This window comes from Erinaceus europaeus, chromosome 11 (assembly GCF_950295315.1).
Source record: "Erinaceus europaeus chromosome 11, mEriEur2.1, whole genome shotgun sequence".
NCBI classification, from domain to species: domain Eukaryota; kingdom Metazoa; phylum Chordata; class Mammalia; order Eulipotyphla; family Erinaceidae; genus Erinaceus; species Erinaceus europaeus.
The window spans coordinates 26,322,647-26,344,436 of record NC_080172.1 but is presented as its reverse complement, the minus strand read 5'-3'; the positions used below and the strand labels follow the sequence as shown (position 1 = coordinate 26,344,436).

At 35.4% G+C, this 21,790-nt stretch overlaps 1 protein-coding gene across 7 annotated transcripts in view; it reads right to left on the bottom strand.

Moving 5' to 3' along the window:
- PAM (peptidylglycine alpha-amidating monooxygenase) overlaps positions 1–21,790 on the bottom strand; it is a 359,693-nt gene that overhangs the window by 62,869 nt on the left and 275,034 nt on the right. For all 7 annotated transcript variants that reach the window (XM_060201208.1, XM_007526805.3, XM_007526804.3 and 4 more), the window contains exons 9-14: positions 21,203–21,270; positions 19,225–19,305; positions 18,900–18,976; positions 18,475–18,578; positions 8,709–8,893; positions 6,834–6,905 (exon numbers count right to left, since the gene is read on the bottom strand). In XM_060201208.1, the coding sequence (XP_060057191.1) occupies positions 6,834–6,905; positions 8,709–8,893; positions 18,475–18,578; positions 18,900–18,976; positions 19,225–19,305; positions 21,203–21,270 (587 nt within the window). The remainder of the gene's footprint in view (positions 1–6,833; positions 6,906–8,708; positions 8,894–18,474; positions 18,579–18,899; positions 18,977–19,224; positions 19,306–21,202; positions 21,271–21,790) is intronic.

The window sequence follows — 21,790 nt, the reverse complement described above, 5'->3', positions numbered from 1 at the left end:
TGCATACAGGTTTAAACTTGCAAGCACATTCCTGTGATAAATGATCATTTATGTCTGCCTATTCTGTTATTAGGAAATGAATTCAAAGCAGCATCCACTCTGATTCCCACAGCCTAGGGAGGTATTTAGAATTGTATTTGACAGATGAGTTCAATAAATAAAGACATCTGAGTTGCTCATAAGTCATAACAAACAGATAAAACTGTAGTGAATGGGAATGTAAATAAGAATTGTACCTTCTTCAAAACATGAAAGTGGTATTGGGAGAGCTTGGAATTAGCTATGAAAATCATTTGTATTCTATTAGGGAACAAAAGAGTATACAGCTTTCAACAAAACAAAGATCTGTAAATTTTATTTACTAAGTTTGGTCTTTGTCTTTGCTCATAAATGACTTACCAACTGTTACTTTAACAAGGTTTTACAGCAGGGTACTATTGCTTTCAAAAATTGCAGTCTTATTTCATTGATTCTGCTTATTTGATAAAACATGTCAATGGTAATTCATTTTTGTTAGCATAAAACCATTGTGAAATTATTCTGCTTCACAGAAGGTGTCTGAAGACCTTTAACTATCTGGGGTCATTGAGTATTTTCCTTTTACAAATTGTATTTTTGTCATATTCCCCCTGCCTTGGGAATATAGCAGCTCATGCTGACCTTTCAGTAGAAAGATTGATTATGTGAGGGCACAATGACTACAGGGAAGATAGTCTAGACCTAACTGAATAAAACATAGCAAAGCCCCCCTCCTGCAGTAAAAGAAATGCTATTGAGAGCACACTGTACAATAACAAGGACACACTGGTATTCTAAGTTTTGCCTTGAATTTTTTTCGAAACATATCACATGCTCCATTACAAATGACACAAATTTCAGTAGTACACTACATTGAGTTTTAAAGGGGAGTAATGCTCAAATTTGGATTTCTTTTTAAATGGAGTTGTATGGATCCTTTTTTTTTAAAAAAAAAATTTCCATTTCTAACTTTAGTTTTACTACACATTCTATATGTAAACAATACTGGTAGAAACCTCAGGATGTGTCTTTGGTATAATAAGCATATACAAGAATTTATAATCCATAAGAAATAAAGAGGACTTGTAACATGATTTGGTTTCTTAAACATAACAACCGTTAACACAGAAGTAAGGGATCTAGATGTGCCTGTATTTGCTCTGAAAAACCTCAGTGTTGCTGTCCTCATTCTGTGCTGTCTCCTAGGATTCATTTCCTCCACTTGGAATCTGTGTCTAATTGGGTTTTATTGTTTAGATTATTGTACTTATTACATACATAGGCAATTCTTCTTTACAATGCTTTCCAAACATGGTGACATTTCAGTTTGTTGTGAATATCCATTAGTGGTTTTCTGCAGGAAGCAGACAATGAACTCATTCAAAGATAAGCTCACCTGCAGGCAAATAGGCTATTTTCAGAACAGCATGGGAAGGAATATACACATATTATACAGCCATTACAAACAGGGCTTGGCAGTAATTGGAGAAAATAGTCAGGGGAAAATTTTGATACCTTATGATCTAAGTACTATTAGATCATATTCTATTATGCAATATTTCTGGGGATCTGGATGGTTTTTATTTGCTTCCTCATACTTTTGTATAATTTACATATCTTCTATAGTGAGTGTGACTTTTTAAATCAGTCAAATAAGCATTACTTTAAGAAAAATCCCTGCGGACTCATTAAAATATTTTTCATTGCTGCATACACCAGGACAACCTGAAAAGTAAAGCTGTCGTATAAAGTGATTCTTCTGGTGTCTCTGTAATTATAATTTTCAAGATAGGAGAGACATTTCCCATCAGTTAAGTATTGCTCTAAAGGCAGCAGACATAGACAATAATACTGCAGAAGTTTTGCATGCGTAAGTAAGCACATCTGGAGCAATACTATATATATTTACAAAATTTAGATTTTTTTTCAATTCCTACTTAATTTTCAACCAAGACTAGTATTGCAGGAAAAATAATAGCTGGCAATTTTAATGATTGGCAATCAAAAGAGAAAAAAAGTACTCATATTTCTCCAGGAGAAATGGAAAAGCGGGTAACTGCATCAAGCAGGCCTTTGGTTTGCTTTGATTTTTTTTTTCTCTTTGCTAAAACCACCTACTAATTCTTGCCCACTTATACTACAGTGAATTTCTTTAGTTTTATTTTCTATGTTCTTTTTAGTCTAAGAAACGAGTATTTCTCTCTCCATTTCACAACTTTAAAGGTTAGCTCTTCAGAACATAGCATTTTCCCACAATACAGTACGTATCATATATGTTGACATCTACCTTCCTACCTTCTTCTCAATGAATTGAGATAGAAAGTAAATAGTATCAACACAACGAGTGCCACCCCAGCATGCTTCACTTCAGACTGTGACCAGAGACTTCAGGTGTGGAATGACAACCCTTCAGCTTCATCACTCGGGTGAGACCTTTCCTTTCATAGTATACTCTAATTCCATTCCAGGTGTTCCACTCCCCAATAAAGTCCCCAAACCTAGATATAGTCCAGGTCCCCTGAGATAGAGCATAGGTTCGCACGTGCCCATAAACTAGGGGGAAAATATATACCTGAAAGCAGAAGTACACAAGAGCATGCAGGGAATACCCCCAATACTTCATCTGCACTATTCCAGTCTTTAGGTCCATGATTGTTTAACAATTTGTTTGGCTTTGTATGTTAACTCTGTTTTCAGCCACCAGGTTCCGGATGCCAGCGAGATGCTGACCAGACTTCCCTGGACAGACGACCCCATCAATGTGTACTGGAGCTTCCTCAGAGCCCCACCCTACTAGGGAAAGAGAGAGGCAGACTGGGAGTATGGATTGACCAGTCAACACCCATGTTCAGCAGGGAAGCAATTACAGAAGCCAGACCTTCCACCCTCTGCAACCCACAACGACCCTGGATCCATACTCCCAGAGAGATAGAGAATGGGAAGGCTATCAGGGGAGGGGATGGGATATGGAGATCAGGTTATGGGAATTGTGCAGAACTGTACCCCTCTTATTCTATGGTTTTGTTAATGTCTCCTTTCTTAAATAAAAAAAAGTAAACAGTAGTAATGTTAGTACTAACAAGGTCAAATTGTATGTGTTATTTTAACACTGGTGGATATAGAGCTTGACTTTGTGTACATGGCCTCTTAAAGTTTGAGCTTTTCATTCTTCACCTGCCAGTCTCCACTGGAGCTTAACATCTTTGGTGTGACCAATCCAGATGGTGTTTATTAGCTTGTGGAAGCACACATGAAATAATTCTGGACTTTTATTTAATGATGATTTTAAATATTAGGAAAGTATCACCTGGGGGACATCTCTACATCAATGTTTTGATCAGAATAGCAAAATGAAGCAAAAATTAAGTTTGGGGGCTTAAAAAAAATCAGTATTAATGACATTACTTTAGTTTCTTGGACAACTCAACTCCCTAGAGAATGAATGCAAATTAACATTCGTACAAATAAAACATCTCTGAGATGAATGGGACACTCTCTCAGTAATGAGTGGATTTGCCTTGCATATGGCAAGGAGATGGATGCATTGGATCGACCTTCTCGTGGTGCATCCCGTGAGTACCCATTCATTGGGGAAACTGACGATCCTTCCTAGCCGACTGAATTCACATGGATCCCAGTCACTTTCAAAGCCAGCAACAAGCAGCTCCTGACAGCTTTCAACCTGACCTGTTGACTGGCTATGGAAGAAGGGCAAACGCTAGAAGAAGAAGGGAATCAAATAGCCTATGCTACAAATATGCATTTGGTATTTACTTTAAATTTTAGGCTGGTGGTCGCCCAAAGACCAGCAGAATAACACACAGAGCACAGAATAACACACTGGGCACAGAATCAACTTTTGTGAGTTACTGATGTTCATGTAATCTAGGATGTGACATTCGGATGGATAGCATATGAACACCTTAGTCTGTTTTCTGTAATACAGACAGAGGGGTTAGCACTGTAACTCATTTTGGTAGTGCACTTACTTTGTCATACAGTTGACCTAGGTTTGATCCTGGTCTCAGCTACACTAAAGAAACCTTAAGTTGTAAGGTGTTTTACTTTCTATTTCTGTCTTTGTCCTTCTATCTGAAAAAGTCAGCCTGGAGTAGTGGACAGGGATAACCAAACAAACAAACAAAAAAACAAAACAAAACTGAGTCCATGTAATAGATATATATATTTTTTCTCACCCAGATAAATCACTTTTACAAAACCAACAAGGGGTTGGGTAGACTAAAAAAAAAGCATGTGCTATCAAACATGAAAGAATAAATCAATGGCAAAATATAAGGACGTTTTAAAGGATTTGGCTTGTGGGTACATACTTTACCCCTAAATCATATTATATGGAAAAGACAGATTAAGCTTCACATTTCAGCTTTTGCTGCTAATAAAAACTCTGGCTTTTCAAACATTCAAGGGCTTCAATGTCCCCTTGATCAACAACTAAGTTGTAAAGGAAAAAAACAGCTCTATCTCAGTTTCCACAGACACTATCCATTTTATAAGGTGCATATATTAAATGGTCTTATTCCATATATGGATGCTGTAAATACAGTTTTAAAGTGACTAAAATTATCTCAAAGATATATATATGTATATGTGTATATATATATGTAAAACTGTGTGCAATGTCAAAATAATTCATGATAAAATTTCTGTACAACTGTGATAATATTATTACAATACTAAATACATTTGGGCTGCGACAACTTATTTCCTTAAAGTACAAACACAGAATTGATAAATCCAATTATTTAAAATCTTACTTCATAGCCCAGCGTGAACTATTTAGAACATACTGCTTAGTTCAAAGACTCCTTTCCTCCTTTATTCCCCACCCTCCCTGTCAAAAAAAAAGATAAAACAACTTTGAACTAAAGTTTCTTTTTTTTTTTCTTTTTTTTTGTGGTGTCAGGTGTGAGACTCATGTACTGCACATTCCCAGCCCCAAGTTGTCTTTTATTTTTTTAGATGATTATGCTATAGTACGACATTATGAACTTAATCTATATACTTGAGAGCTTGTCTGGAGGTTCTAGCAGGGGAGCGCAGCTACTCTATTTAGGGAAGTCTGTCCTCTTCCACAGAGCGTGCAGCTTCCGGGAGGGACGTACATGGAACTGTGAGGGAGGAAGGGGACACCTGCCAAGCCAGCCACATCAGCTGAATCAATCCTGGAGATCAATAGGGTGACAGATGTCGCAGCTAGATCACCCTCATATCTTTAATCTATATACTTTAAAAAACGTGTAAAAACATTTATATTACTGTACAATTAAGCTTACAATCTCTAACAGTACTTTTTTTTCTTTTCAGGGTTATTGTGGGGGCTTGATGCAGGCATTACGAATCCACTGCTCCTGGCAGCCATTTTTCCTTTTACAATTTTAATTGGATAGGACAGAGAGAAGAAGGGAGGAGGAGATACAGAGGGAGAAGAGATATACATCTGCAGACCTGTTGCATGCTCTTCAGGTGAGGAGCAGGGGCTTGAACCCTTGTGATCCTTGTGAGGGTCCTTGCACTTAGTACTATGTACCACTGTCTGGCACCCTATTCTTTTCTTTCTTCTTTTTTTAAAGAGTACATTCTTTACATTAAAATGTCAGGACTTTTAAAATTTGTCAATAATATCAATGTATGATAATAATTTTGACTTAGACCCAGGAGAACAGATGTGGAATTCTAAGAGTGCTTTACTCTTAGAATCAAGGGGTCAGGAACTATTATAAGTCACTTTCAGAGGAAATTCTATTGCCTATATACTCTGTTGTCTGTAGATGTGTTTGCTTTAACAATAAACTGATATTTTAAAATCTCTCATCTAGACCAGAAACAACATCAGGTGACATACTCCTAACAACTAATACAAAGTATTATTTTCCCAACCAACTGGCAATACACCAAGATTGAAGACTTAATTTTTTTTTTGTGTGTGTGTGTCAGCACATACAGCTTATGGCAAACAAGCATCCAGTATATAATTTCATATACACAAAACAGAGGAAGAATGATGTTCTATTAAGTCATGATGGCAACTTAATGCACAACTCTAGGCTTATAATCATCTTTCCTACCTTAGCAAAGGCAGAGAAGAATGACTTAAAAGAAGCAAGATACAGGCTTAACTTGTAATGTCTTTTTGCCTTAAATATCAAATATAGTTAATGAACACACCATACAAACACATAAGGATTTAAATGGCGGTGGGTATTATTTCTTCTCTTTATATTATTTTATTTTCTAACTACCAGGGCTTCACCACTGTTGGACAACTTCCTTTGGGAGGGAGGGAGAGAGGAAGGAGGAGAAGGAAGGAGGAAGAAAGGGGGGGGGAAGGAAGGAGATGAGGCTTCCCCAGCACTGAAACTTCCTCAGTGCCAAAGCACTCTGGTGTGGTGAACATGGGACTTCAACCTGGGCCTCATGCTGCGAAGGCAGGTGCCCCACCAAGTGAGCTATCTTGTTGGCCCCAGCTCAACAATTACTTCTGATAATTATATTTCTATTATGTAGAGAAAGGTACGATATAAAATAAGTTTAAGCAAAGGCAGAAAAACCTAGTGGGACTAAACTATACGATTAAATTTTACTTCCAAAATGACAGTGCAACAATGGTGATTTTCTCAGGAATGGTACATAATATAAAAACAACATTATATAAGGTTGGAGGCTGATCATGAAAGACTTAAAAATATAAGTAACTTTAAACTTTGGTTATCTAGTTATACAATGTATATTTTTAAAACCTGGTTAAAAAACAAATGAGCAAGCAAGCAAGCAAGCAAACAAACAACTATACATACCCTGCTCTAACACTTCTTCCTCTTCTCGTTTTGGCTGCTGGAGTAAAGAAGTCTTATCTTTCTTCTCTGTTTCTGTAATGGATCAAAGAAACTTAGCATAAACGTATATTTTAAGGGAAACATGTCAGCAACATAAAAATATTCAATATCTTGTATTTCATGAAAACAACAAGAGTATTATCACAGACAGATGTGAAAATATACACATGACAACAACATCTGTATTCATCATTTCCCTCCAATAAAAAAAAAAGAAAGAAAGAAAGAAAAGAAGGGGGGGGGGAAGGCTGAATTCCAGAGGAATAGCTTATTGGACAGAGTGTATGACTTACATGTGGATGTTCCTAGTTCTTACCCCAGCATCACATGGGAGGTTCCACTGCACCAGGGAAAACTCCAGTGCTGTGGTGTCTCCCCCACCTTCCCTCTCTGCCTCTCTATTTGAATGATGACTAAACAGGATCTAACTGGGAGTGAGTTGGGGAAATGAGAAATTGTACCCATGTATCCACAACTCTACAACTGTACTGTAAACCATTAACCCATAAAATTGACTAATAGAAAAAAAGGAAGGAAGGAAGGAAGGAAGGGAGGGAGGGAGGGAGGGAGGGAGGAAGGAAGGAAGGAAGGAAGGAAGGAAGAAAGAAAGAAAGAAAGAAAGAAAGAAAGAAAGAAAGAAAGAAAGAAAGAAAGAAAGAAAGAAAAAAAGAAAGAGAAAACTGCCCAGAGCTGTGAAATCACATACATGTAAGTCCTGGTCCACAAAACAACAGCAAAAGAATTTAAGAAAGAATCTGTATACTAGAAATTCTGTAATTCATAATAATACTAGCAGTTGATAAACTCTTTAAGTTATGTACAATTTAGCAGACTTTATGTGATAAAGAATTTGATAGGGGCCAGATAGTGGCACAACCGATTAAGTGCACATACTATAGGATGTAAAGATGCGGGTTTAAGCCCCTGGTCCCCATCTGCAGAGGGAAAGCTTCATGAGTGGTGAAACAGTACTGCAGGTCTCTCTCTCTCTCTCTCTCTCTCTCTCTCTCTCCTTCTCTCTCTCTCTCTCCTCCTACCCTCCCTCTCAATTTCTCTATCAATAATAAATTAATTACAAAAAAGAATTTCAGAAATGTATTAATAAGGATTGTACTTGTCATTTATTGGAATCTAGTACTCTTTTAAGAATATCTTAAGATATTCTGCTTAAGGTGTATACTATGTAACATTAGGCTCTTAATAAATAAATACAGCTAATTGTTGTATTACCTTCTTTTATCAAACTGTCTTTAGAAAGAGGTTGATCAGGCAATTTATCATTAAATTTGCAAAACTCAGAAAAGTCTAAGCAAACTGCACAACAAAACAAGCTGTGATAACTACAGTCTTAAAATAATGAAGTGATAGAAGACAGGACAATTTTGCAACTGAACAGTAAGTTGACCAATTCTGAGAAAAAGACTGAAAAGGCTATGTGATGCTTCATTAATCAAGAATTATTCTTTGCTTCAAGAAGCCCATTAAATAGACAAGCTAGAGGAGGACTGGATATGATAACCAATTTTGTTGGCAAACTATAGTGTTCTTTAGAATATGGTATATAAATTAATGAATTTATGAATGCATACAGAGGAATGAGATGAGGAAAATTAAATGAAGAAAAGATCTTTACTTATTAAATCTAATCTGTTTAATTACCAATGGAGGTTTTTCTTTTTAACTGTTCTGGGGCTACTAGATGGGACTAAGAAAAGAGTACAGAGGGTATACACACCTGAAGAGTAATTTTAAATATAACTTTTACCATCAAATGAGACACAGAATAAATACAAAATACAAAATCATATACTACTATAAATTAAACACCAATTTTACCTTTGTGATGCCCATGCATCATAACCATGTCAGACTTGACAGGAATCGGAATATTAGCCTCTGGTGGTATGGTTCTAAACATATCTGGAGCTATGTTCTGTGTACAGGTCATAAAAGAAACTGCATGCTTGGCTTCCATGTAAAACATGATGTATAAGTTGCACATTTCATCACTAGATGTGCCACTGTAGGCAGAAAAAAAAAGTAGTTACAAGTCATTCACTCACAGAAAACACTTTCATACTGCAAGAAAAACACAAGCATTAATTCTGCCAATAAGGCATGCAAAGGTAAGAATATTGTATGTTTATGGTATAGTTTTCATTAAAACCTATCTCGGTTTAATACCTACTACTCAGGTATTAAAAACGGTGATTTCACCATTTTCAGCCCATCTTGCATGGAGTTAGGAGATATCATGTTAAGTGAGATAAGTCAGAAACAAAAGGATGAATATGGGATGATCTCACTCACAGGCAGAAGATGAAAAACAAGATCAGAAGAAAAAACACTAAACAGAAGTTGGTTGTATTGTTATGTAGAAAACTGGGAAATGTTATGCATGTACAAACTACTGTATTTACTATTGACTGTAAAACATTAATCCTCCAATAAAAATAAATTAAAAAAATTTCTTCTTACTATACAGTGCCAATTTGCAGTTACTCCATGGGTATAAACAAATATGCCAAATTACTAGCAAGATACTAAGATATATTTCTCTACTAAATGTTTTAATTCATAGTTATTCTGTTTGCTAAAACATACAGATTTGGCAAATCTTCCTCATGTAAATTATTACTTACTTAATAACAGTGGAATTCAAATCATATCATCAGAAATATATATTATTTGTGAGTCTTTTTTCTGCCTTTTTGTTGCCCTTGTTGTTTTATCATGGTTGTGGTCATCATTATTATTGTTATTGATGTTCTTGTTGGATAGGACAGAGAGAAATGGAGAGGGGAGGAGAAGACAGAGAAGGGAAAAGAAAGATACCTGCAGACCTGCTTCACCACTTGTGAAGCAACCACCCTGCAGGTGGGGAGCCAGGGGCTTGAACCAGGATCCTTACGCTGGTCCTTGTGCTTCACACCATGTGTGCTTAACCCGCTGTGTCCCCTTATTTGTGAGTCTTTAAAAATGAAATTTTACATTTAACCCTGAGAGTCTGGGATATATTAGTTACTGCCTCTTTCATTATAACCAGATGAACCAAGAATGATGTGATACTAAAACATCCCAACTGTATTCCGAATATCTTATATGACAATGTGGCTTCTATAGTACAAATGAAAAGAATGTCTCTAGAATAATATAAGATTAAATCCAATCCTGATTAAAACTAATCTCTCCAAGGGTTCAGATGTAAACAGAATATAGCTAGCTGTTCTACCAAGTGATTGATTCAATGTTAAAAACAGATTTTAAAACAGTAGGAAGCACTTTTCAAAGTAATGTTATAAGTGATATAAATAATGCCTAATACTTTGTTTTATATTTTTATTCTTCCTTAGTTCATATGGGACATTACATATACAAAATTATTAACTTTTCTTAGGAACTGACTGATTAAACATACCTTCATAAAATTTTACGTATCAAAGTCATTTGGGCAAAAGAACATTTTCTTTTTGGGTCCAGTTCTGAGCATTTTTATTAATAAAAGAAAATGTCCATGAAGTAGGCTATTTGGTGTACAGAAATACTTCAGTGTTGATTTTTCCACTATCATCATGTAGCACTCACTTCCTTTCCATAGCAACCATAATGACATCAGCAGAGGAAGGGGAAAAAAAAGAAGAAAAGTCTTTTCTATGTAGGGATGTGGTTTCTCTAAGCTCCGAAAGTGTAGAGCCCCTATGAGACCACAGGAATGAGTTCCTGACATAGGAAGCTCTGTCTGTTCTTCAAAAATCATTTGCCTTCTCATTCTCGGAGCTGATACCTATCAGCATAATTGCCTCTCATGAAATATAAGTGAATAATGAAGTGCAATCTCAAGTAAACATTTGTTTACACATATGTGTCAAAGTAACATTCCTGAAGATTACATTATAACATCTTGGAGCTGGTCAGAAAATTTCCTGTGCTAGGAAAGGAGAGTGGAGCTACTACAAGTTAACATTCCCTTGGAAGTCTTGGCCATAGTAATCACTCAAGGGAAAGAAATCAAAAAGATACAGATTGGAAAAGAAGATATTATACTGTTTCTATCTGCAGATGACATGATTGTATATATACAAGACCCTAAAGAGTCCAGTAAGAAACCTCCTGGATATTATTAAACAATATAATAAAGTGGCAGGATACAAAATCAATATACAAAAAAAATCAATGGCATTCCTCTATGCAAACACTAAATTTGAAGAAGGAAGGATACAACAGTCCACCCCTTTCACTATAGCAGCAATAACAACAAAATATTTTGGAATAAAGTTAACAAAAGAAGTGAAGGACTTATACAATGTAAATTATGAGTTACTGTTCAAGGAAATAGAGATACAAAAAAAAAAAAAAAAAGAAAATACATTCTATACTCATGAATTGGAAGAATTAACATTGCCAAAATGACCATGCTATCTAGAGTCATATATAGATTTAATGCCATCCCCATCAAAGTACCAATGAACTTCTTTGAAGGAATAGAATAAAACTTACAAAAACTTATCTGGTACCAAAAAGTCCACAGGATTACCAAAGCAATCTTAAGAAAAAGGAACAAGACTAGAGGCATTATATTCTCTGACCTCAAGCTATAGTACAGAGCTACTATAATCAAAACTGCCTGGTACTGGAACCAAAATACATACACCAAAACACTAGTGGAATAAAATTGAAGATCCAGGAATAGGACCCCATATCTATGGCCAATTAATTTTGACACAGGGGTCAAACCATTAAATGGCAAAGGAGACTCTTCAACAAATGGTGCTTCCAAGGAAATTAGACCGAAACATGCAAAAGGACGGAAACAAACCATCACATATCACCGTGCACAAATGTCAACTCCAAGTGGGTCCAGGACATGGACATTAGGCCAGAAACTATCAAACTTATAGGAGAAAACATTGGCAGGATACTTCATGATCTATTAATCTATGTTCCAAAAAAGCCTTTGAGGATTTAAATTCAACAGAAAAAAAAGTAAAAGTAAACCAATGGAACTAAATCAAACTGTACAGCTGCACAGCAAAGGGTATCACCAAACAGAAAGATACCCTACAGTGTGGGAGAAGATCTTTACACATCACACCTCAAAAAAGGGGTAACAGTGAAAACAAAGATTTTAGTAAACTTAGCACCAAAAAACAAGCAACCCATTAGAAAATGGGGCCAGAAGATGGACAGAAATATCACTGAGGAAGAGATCTAGAGGGTCAAAAGATACATGAGAAGGTGCTCAAAGTCACTGATCATCAGAGAAATGCAAAAACAGGTATATAGCACTTTAGACCTGTGAGAATGTCATACATCAGAAAGGGCAAAACCAACAAATATTGGAGAGGATGTGGGGAAAAGTTCTGCTTGACTGGTGGAAATGTAAAATGATCCAACCTTGTGGAAACAGTCTGGAGATTTCTCAGAACACTAGAAATGGACCATCCCTACAACTCAGCAATTCCTCTCCTGGTAATTTACCCAAAGGAAACAAAACACCTTTTAGAAGAGATCTAAGCACATCTATTTTCATAGCAGTACAATTTTTAGTAGCCAGAACCTGGAAGCAACCCACATGTCCAACATCATATGAGTAGTTTAAAAAAAAAAACTGGGGTTTATATACAAGATGGAATACTACTCAGCTATTAAAAATGATGAAGTCATCTCCTTTACATCATCTTGAAGATATTATGTTAATGGGAGTTGGGCGATAGCGAAGCAGGTTAAGCAAAGGTGGTGCAAAGCACAAGAACTAGAGTAGGGATCCCGGTTTGAGCCCCCAGGTCCCTACCTGCAGGGGAGTCGCTTCATAGGTGGTGAAGCAGGTCTGCAGGTGTCTTTCTCTCCCCCCCCCCGTCTTCCCCATCTCTCTACATCTCTCTCTGTCGTATCCAACAACAACAACATCAATAACAACAATAATAAATACAACAATAAAACAAGGGCAACAAAAGGGAATAAATAAATAAATATTTTTTTAAAAAAAGATAATCACGTTAAGCAAGATAAGCCAAAAGGAGAAGGACAAATATCATATGATATTACTTATTAGTGGGACTTAATCTATGGGGACAGGGAGGGAGAACACAAAGTGAAATGTGGATTAGTCAAAGTTTTTTGCACCAAAGCAAATGACTGGGGAAAGTGGGAGAGGGAGGAGTGGAAGAAAACTTGGTGGTCCTGGTGCATAACCAAACTGCATCTATGTGTCAATGAAAACCATTAACTCCTTCATCAACAAATAAATAAACATCCAGACACATAAAAAAACAACAAAGGAGTGGTAAAAATGTAATAAACCACAGCCACCTACCACATTATCATCCCCTTTTTACTCAAAATATGAAAAAAATATTGATCAAGAGAGAAATGAGGAAAGAACTGAAAACCTGGTTGCAGCATCTAGTCCCATTCTCAATTTTGACACCATCTTCCCAAACAATACTGTTAGTCCACCTGCATGTTAGCTATCAGTCTCAGGCATTAATTATTAAATTCATAGGCCCCTTGGAACACAAAATAGAATTCCTAGCTTCTTCCCACATGAAGACAACTACTTTCATCTGCTCTAGTCCTACCTTTGGGTTTCTGTTTATTAAAGAATTTGTCCTGCTTTATATCTCACTGCCTTTCAGCCATCAAGTTGCAGACACTATTATGAATTAATTGTGACCTCCCTGGGCAGAAGACCTCACCAATGTGTGCCAAAGTCTTACCTCTCTAGAGTGCTACCCAACTAGGGAATGACAGAAACATGCTGAGAATATGAAGTGACTTGCCAATGTCCACGTAGAGTGGAGAAGCAACTATAGAAGGCAGACCATCTTCCACCTTCTACACCGCAAAAAGAATTTTAGTTTATACGCCCAGAGGGATAAAGCCTAGGGGAGTTTCCAGTGGAGGGGAGGAGGCATGAAACTCAAGTGATGGGAACTGTATGGATTTGTACCCGTTACCTTAAAGTATTTTTAATCATTATTAAATTATTAATAAAATTTTTGAAAAAAGAATTAAACTGGACCACTACATCTCACTACACACAAAAGTAAACTCCAAATGCATTAAATATTTGTATATTAGACCAGAAATATCACATATATAGAAGAAAATATCGGTAGAAAATAATTTCTGATGTAAATTTTCAAAACATCACTGATCATTCACATCCAAGAAAAACAAAAGCAAAAATAAGCCAGTGGATTATAACAAATTGCAAATCTTCTGCACAGTAGAAGCACAGTGTCGAGCCACTATTTATTTCTTATATATATTTGTGATAATAAATGATATTTTATATAGACCTTCACAGAAAATGACTAGACAGATCTGTTTTTCTTTTTTTTCATTTTAATGGGGGGTATAGTGAATTTACAGTACAGTTGTTGACACATAGACACATTAATACCCCATGATCCTTTTCATGACACTATGATGAGACCCTTACTCCAGTTCCCTGTCTTCACACTCAAAGATGTTGTGCTTGAAAATTACAAATTATGGGTAATACTAATTTTGGAAAGTTATACAATGACTTTAAGAAGCTACATTATAAAAATTTAATTGTTTCTTAATATATTTCATGGAGCTTTTAAAGCTATACATTAAGCAATTATCATTGATCATACAACTAACTTTGATAAAAACTGCTGATTAAAGTGCAGTGCTAGTATCTATAAATATTCATTAGACATTCTCATATGAACATAAAATACCTGTTTTCAAATAAGGACAATGTCCATCAAATTGAGCCAATTAAATATTATTTATCTATTCCCAAGAATTGATTAAAAAATTTTAGCATATAACTTTTAGGAAAATTAGCTAACTTAATTGAATGACATAAGTTCTTTTTTTTGTTTAATTTTGACTAAACATTTGAAATGAATTTAGAATGGCAACACGTTGAATATAAAAATATATTAGGCAGTTAAGATAGCAAAATATTGCTTCATACAGTGATCAGTCCTTTAATTATCAGTATAAACATACCATTCATATGTATTATTTTGAAAGAAACAGATCTGGGGAAATGTTACATCTACATATATTTGTTGATTTGTGTTATTAACATCTATGTTTTAGTTTAGTGAAAAGCTGGTATGTGAGGACAAATCCTGATTGTTAACACACTTTGTATCAGTTTATCATAATTATTTTACATAAGGAATTTTTTTTCTAGTCTAGATTTTCAGCTCAATAAAGAATCTATTCAGTCTGAGTGAAAGCATCAGCCAACTAAAAACTCTTGCAGCTATTGTTAACAAATTTTCCTGTAAGATTTAGTTACTTTTTTAAATTTATTTTTATTTATTTTAAAAATGAGACATTAACAAAACCATAGGATAAGAGGGGTACAACTCCACATAATTCCCACCACCAGATCTCTGTATCCCATTCCCTGCCCTGAAGATTTAGTTTCTAGATAGCTGAAGAATAAGACATTTAAAAATTTCAACCAGATGCTCTGCCGATAAAGAGAAGACACCTGTTGGCTTCAAGCCACCTTTATTTAAGTGGAATTTGAATTTTGAGCAGATTTACATTTTATATTCAAGTCTGCCTGGTAAGTTTTCATGTTTGTGCCAGTACGTTGAGTAAATGGGGTAGAAAGAATAGAAAGGAGATGTATATAGAATCTTACTTTTGGTAGACATTAAAATGAGTTACATCGCTGTGATTACCTTTCTAAAAGTAAAAGAAAAAAAATATATTAGGTGTTACAAGAATGGTATGAATTATTATGAGAATTTTATTCCTATTTAAATGTGTTCAAACTTATCTTCATATATATGTATTTTTTCTGAATATTTAGTTTATACTAAAGAAGCAACTTTTTCTCAAAAGAATTAGTGTTTCTCAAAAACACAGTTGCTTTTTTTTTGGTATAAACTAAATATTCAGAAAATGAACTCTTTTAATAACTTGACTTCTTATGATGTCTATTTGATTTACATTACAAATGTCATTTCCTTTATTCCACAGGAGATTAACAAAAAGATTAGTCACTTTAGGGTATTATTTTTTTAATTAAAATTTAAAAAAAAATTTATTTATTTCCTTTTGTTGCCCTTGTTTTATTATTGTAATTTTTGATGTCATCATTATTGGATAGGTCAGAGAGAAATGGAGAGAGGAGGGGAAGACAGAGAGGGAGAGAGAAAGATAGAGACACTTGCAGACCTGCCTCACCACCTGTGAAGCGACTCCATTGCAGGTGGGGAGACGGGGCCTCAAACCGGGATCCTTATGCTGGTCATTGCGATTCCCGCCCCATGCGCTTAACCCACTGCGCTACCGCCCGACTCCCTAGATTATTATTTTTAATCAAACTGTCCATTTAAAAATAGACTAGGACTCAGTAAAGAAATACAAAAAGGATAAAATAATTTTAGAAATAAACATCAAATTAAAGAAACCCATGATATCATAAGCTGAGAAAAACAAAAGGAAAAAAAGAAGGCAAAATCTAAAAGCACTAGAGACATGACATCATTTAAAAAGACAAGAGGGCTATGCATACGTGTAAGTGTGCTATATATAAATGTATTATATATAAATACACTGAAGAGTCTTTTGAAACAATTCTTGTCTCACTATTTTCCCTGGTATCTCGAAGAAATACAATGGAAGACACCAGGGGAGCTCCGTGGATGGTGGAGCAGTCATTTGGTACTAGATAAAAACTATAGCAGTAAAAGTCACTGAACACAAGAAACTGAAGGATGAACCTTTGACTTTGGGACAGAGGAAGAAGGGAAAGAGGAAGAAGCAGCAGCAAGGAAGAAATGCAAGAAGATCATGATGCTGAGCTGAGCCATACAGAGGACATAGGAGAGTTGGACCAGCAAGGGGAGAAAAGTGATTAGAGTTTGGGAGGGGGAAATTTCTGAGAATTTTTTCACTGTCTCTAAAGCAATAAAATCCAATTTTCATTCAACTAACTGATGTTTGTTGGTTTAACAGTAAACCTTAGTAGGTAATAGCCTAGAATTACTGATTTATTTTATTTACCTTTTAATAATTTATTTTGTTTTACATATCTTTTTAAAACTTTATTTTACTTGATAGGACAGAGACATTGAGAGGAAAGAGGGAGATAGGAAGGGAGAGAGACAAAAAGACACCTGCAGACCTGCTTCACTGCTTCTGATGCTTTCTCCCTGCGGTGGGGGACCAGAGGCTTGGATCCAGGTCCTTACGCACTGTAATGTGTGCATTTAACCAGGTGCACCATCACCTGGCCCTGAATTATTGATTTCTGTACTAACATTGGCATGAACCCTATTAATCTGGGGGACTTGAGGTCTCCCTGTAACAATAACTATGATTTCATTATTTTTCTCAATATTCCTTCTCAAAATCATTGAATTAATATAAAAGTAAAACTGTTGGAATTTTGCTTACTTGTTTAATATAAACTGATAATTTATTCAGTTTTTCTTTTTAAATTTGATGTTTATTAATGTACTGTCTCTTTAGAGTGACAAAATCAAAATCTATTTGACAATTTCAAATGTATCTTTCCCTCTAATCTGCATTAGGAACTTTTCCCTTTTGCACAGAAACTTTTCTTTTTTCTCTGACAACCAGGGAGCTACTTCTGTCATTGTAAGAATCACCTTCCACGCATTGAATGTATATTTCCAGATACCTACTTTTTGTAACTTCTCTTTGATCAAAAGATAAATGGTTTAAAACTTCAGCTTCCAGGTGGCATCAGTAAATATTTTATAACCTAGCTGCACATGGAAACAAGGTTCCTTTTTAAAAAAAATCATGATATGAAATCTTTTCTTTCATTTTTCATTTAGCCAAACCTCTTTCTGAAGGAGGTCACAGTGCTGTGACAATTTTACTTAGTGCTATAAAATGTATTTATGTCAAGAAGGCTCAGTACTTGAAAATTGTTTAAAAGTCTGATACTCTCTTCTTGCAAGAAAGAATATGGTAGACTAACTGGAAGACACTGAATACAAAGAAGCTTTGGTAGGCTGAAATTAAAATCACGATTTTGAGGAGCTAATAGGCACCAATAAATACTCATATATTTGCCTAATCGTTAAGAATAAAGTGCTACTTGAGTAACAAAAAATCAAAATTATTGTATTTTTCATTGTGAAGATGAATGTAAGTAGGTGCAATATACTCTTCTGGTAACTATAATATGAAGAAGTGTAATAAAAAAAGCATTAGTAGTGCATGAAAAAGAATCATATGTTCTGGGACCGGGTGGTGGTGAACCTGGTTGAGTGCACATGTTACAGTGCACTAGGACACAGGTTTGAGTCCTCAGTCCACATCTGCAAGGGGAAAGCTTTGCAAGTGGTGAAGCAAGGCTACAGGTCTCTCTCTCACTCTCTCTCTCTCTCACCCCTTTCTCAATTTCTGGCTGTCTATCCAATAAATAAAGTTAATTAAAAAATTTAAAAAAGAATCACATGTTCTGGAAGTTACTGTAATCAATTTAATAAAATGTTATCATCTCTGTAATTTGTTCACGATAGAGAAAAGTGTGTGACTTATTCGCAAAGATCATTTGCACTAATAATCATGCCCTGTCCCAATAATATATTTTTAATGAGTCGAGTGTGTGAAATCATACCCAATGCGTGTGTCTTCTGTCCTCCCTTCACCAGTGAAAACACATCTTGCTGCCAGTATGTCACCAAAACTCACATCAACTGGGTGTTCCACAGGATAGAAAGCCTGCCAAGAAACCCCAAATCAAATGATTTGTTAAAATTACCAGTAAATTGAAGAAATCTACACTGGACAAAGAGGAGGATGAAAGGAAGGAAACACACACACACACACACACACATACCACACACACTTTTACTAACATCTCTAGACATATTAAGAGAACTGATAAAAACATCAACAAGGTAAAAACTGTTAAAAGAAAGTTAAACACACTAGGTATGTAATAAAGATAGATTTGACATAAGTTTCCAAGGGGTCTATGAAGTTATTAAAAGTTGTATTGCTGGTTGATGTTCTCTCAAAATTAAACTAGATCATACACACCTGTGGTAGTTGGGGACTCTGGCGTCCAATTAGTGTCCACTGCCCATTTCTAACTCTGTATCCACTGACCACCTTACCTGTAATGGCACAAATTGAAATCATACACTGTAAGGTTATTAAAATGTGTCATTTTTTCCTATTTCAAAGTAAAATCTTATGATCTTTAGAACCACAAATGTTGGCTTTCTTAATGGAATCCATATTGTGCAAAATTCCTTTTATTGAATCAGACATAAATTTAAATATAATTCACATTTTATCTTTAGAATAAAAGCAAGCATAATGCCAAATGGCTATGATTTAACATGCAGTTTGAGGTTCTTACCTAAATGGTGAGTGTGAACTCTATAGGCAAAGACATGCATGGGGTACTTTTTATAATGGCAGGAAATGTCAGAATTCACCACTGTTTGAAGCAAAAATACATAAAAATGTTACCAGTCAGCTGACATATAAAATGATTCTTATTTAAAGGTATATAGAGAAATTCACAAGATGTGATGTATGAAGGTTTTCTGAGGAAGTAAATTTTCACTCACATACTCTGCACTTAGGATACAACCAACTTTACTAACATGGGCTAAGAACCCCTTGCTCTCACATTTTTATTTCCTTTCATAAATGTAGGGTCAAGTCAAAATATCCTGTCAGTATAAACACCAGATTCATTTGTTAGTTTTAACATGATATTTATGTAGTACAAAGAACTTAAAAATTGACTGTTATTTTTAGATCACAATGATTTTTGAAAACTGATTGTCAACACCTAAAATGAATAGATTGACAGTTCCTATAGGGAAGGAACAACTTCGTATACTTCTCCTTCTGTATATTTTAACACAAAGCAATTATTCAACAAATATCAACAAAAGAACAATAACAACAAGACCATACTGATCATCAAATGGAAAAGATTTTAGTAAAAATAACTGAATAATATTTACAACTGCACTTTCATTAGACTAGATTTATTGAAAAACTATAATATCCTGATAGATTTTTATAAGTTTAGGAAAATCAACAATAGTGTTCTCATTTTACAAGTAGGAAAGTAAGCTCAGTATATCTAGGTTCAAAGTACCTGTATATCAGCTCTCCAGCCCAGGCAAAAATTAGTAAAGTCAAGGGCACATTGGAATATAGCTAAAACAGACTTCCTAGCTTCTTCCAACATGAAGACCCCAAATCTCATCTGCTAATATCCTGATTATTAACCTATTTGTTCTGTTTTTTATCTTAATGCTTTTCAGCCACCAAGTTGCAGATGCTACCATGATACCAACCTGACTTCCCTGGGCAGATGACCTGACCAATGCATTCTGGAGCCCCACTTCCCCAGAGTGCTACCCAACTTGGGAAAGACAGAAACAAGCTGAGGGTGTCAATATCCATGTCCAACGGAGAAGCAATTATAGAAGCCATACCCCCCTCCTTATGCACCCTATAAAGATCTCTGGTCCATACTCTCAGAGGGATAAAGAATAGGGAAGCTTCCAATGGAGAGGATGGGATACAAAACTCTGGTGGTGGGAACTGCATCCTTCTTATCTCACAGTCTTATTGATCATTATTAAATTACTAATAAAATAAAATAAAAAACAGCCAAAAATCATTTGGTATTTAAATCACTGGTCTTTTGATTTTTTTTTAAACTTTTTCTTAATATTTATTTTATTTATTTTTTCCCTTTTGTTGCCCTTGTTGTTTTATTGTTGTAGTTATTATTGTTGTTGTTGTTGTTGGATAGGACAGAGAGAAATGGAGAGAGGAGGGGAAGACAGAGGGGGGGAGAGAAAGATAGACACCTGCAGACCTGCTTCACCGCCTGTGAAGCGACTCCCCTGCAGGTGGGGAGCCGGGGTTCGAACCGGGATCCTTATGCCGGTCCTTGTGCTTTGTGCCACCTGCGCTTAGCCCGCTGCGCTACAGCCCGACTCCCGGTCTTTTGATTTTGAACCTGGTCTTCTCTTTAGCACTTTATGCCACGGTATGCTATATAATTTGTCTTTGGTATCCAAAGAAAAATGATTCATTAAAGACTTTTTCTGTTGATTTATATGAATGTACTACGAAACTCCAAACTTCAAGTCATAGCACAAGCAGCTTAAGAAATCACTGGAAAATAATAAACTCATGGACTGGAATAATAACAAAATCTACTTTAAATTCAAGGATAATAAAGAATTGATTTAATTTTCAGGTCTTCCAAAATAATGGCTATTTAAAAAGCTTATAAGATATTTCCAATCCAATTCTACATTAGGTAATAAAGTGATGATAAATACTTAGAGATAATTACTTACCTTTCTCTCCTGCTGGTATGACAGTGTCAACAGACATCATAAGGTACATGCCAGCAATTAAAGGCTGTCTGCAGAAAATAGTCATATTTATCTCAATTATTTGAAAAGTCAAAGCTATTATCTTATATGTATCTAAGATACATATTAATAAAATGGTATACAGAATAATATAATTTGTTTTAAAATAAAGAAAAGGGGTTGAACAAGGGTGCATGGACAGAGTCCCTGGTTCAAGCCTGTGGGCCCCACCTGCATTAGGGAAGCTTCATAAATGAAGAAGCAGTGCTGCAGGTGTCGCTCCTTCTCCCTCCCTACTCAGTTTCATTCAGTCCTACAAAAAAAGGAGTGAGATAGACAGATAGATAGATAGATAGAGAGAGAGAGAGAGAGAGAGAGAGGAGAAAAAATGGCTACTGAGAGCCGTATATTTCTCATGTAGGCACCAAGCGTAAAATAGATAATAAATAAAACAAAGTGATGGAAAAATACATGTATTTATGATTGATTTAAAACTACTTAAATCTTTCTTTCTTTTATTATCTTTATTTATTAAATAGAGACAGCCAGAAATCTAGAGGGAAGTAGGTG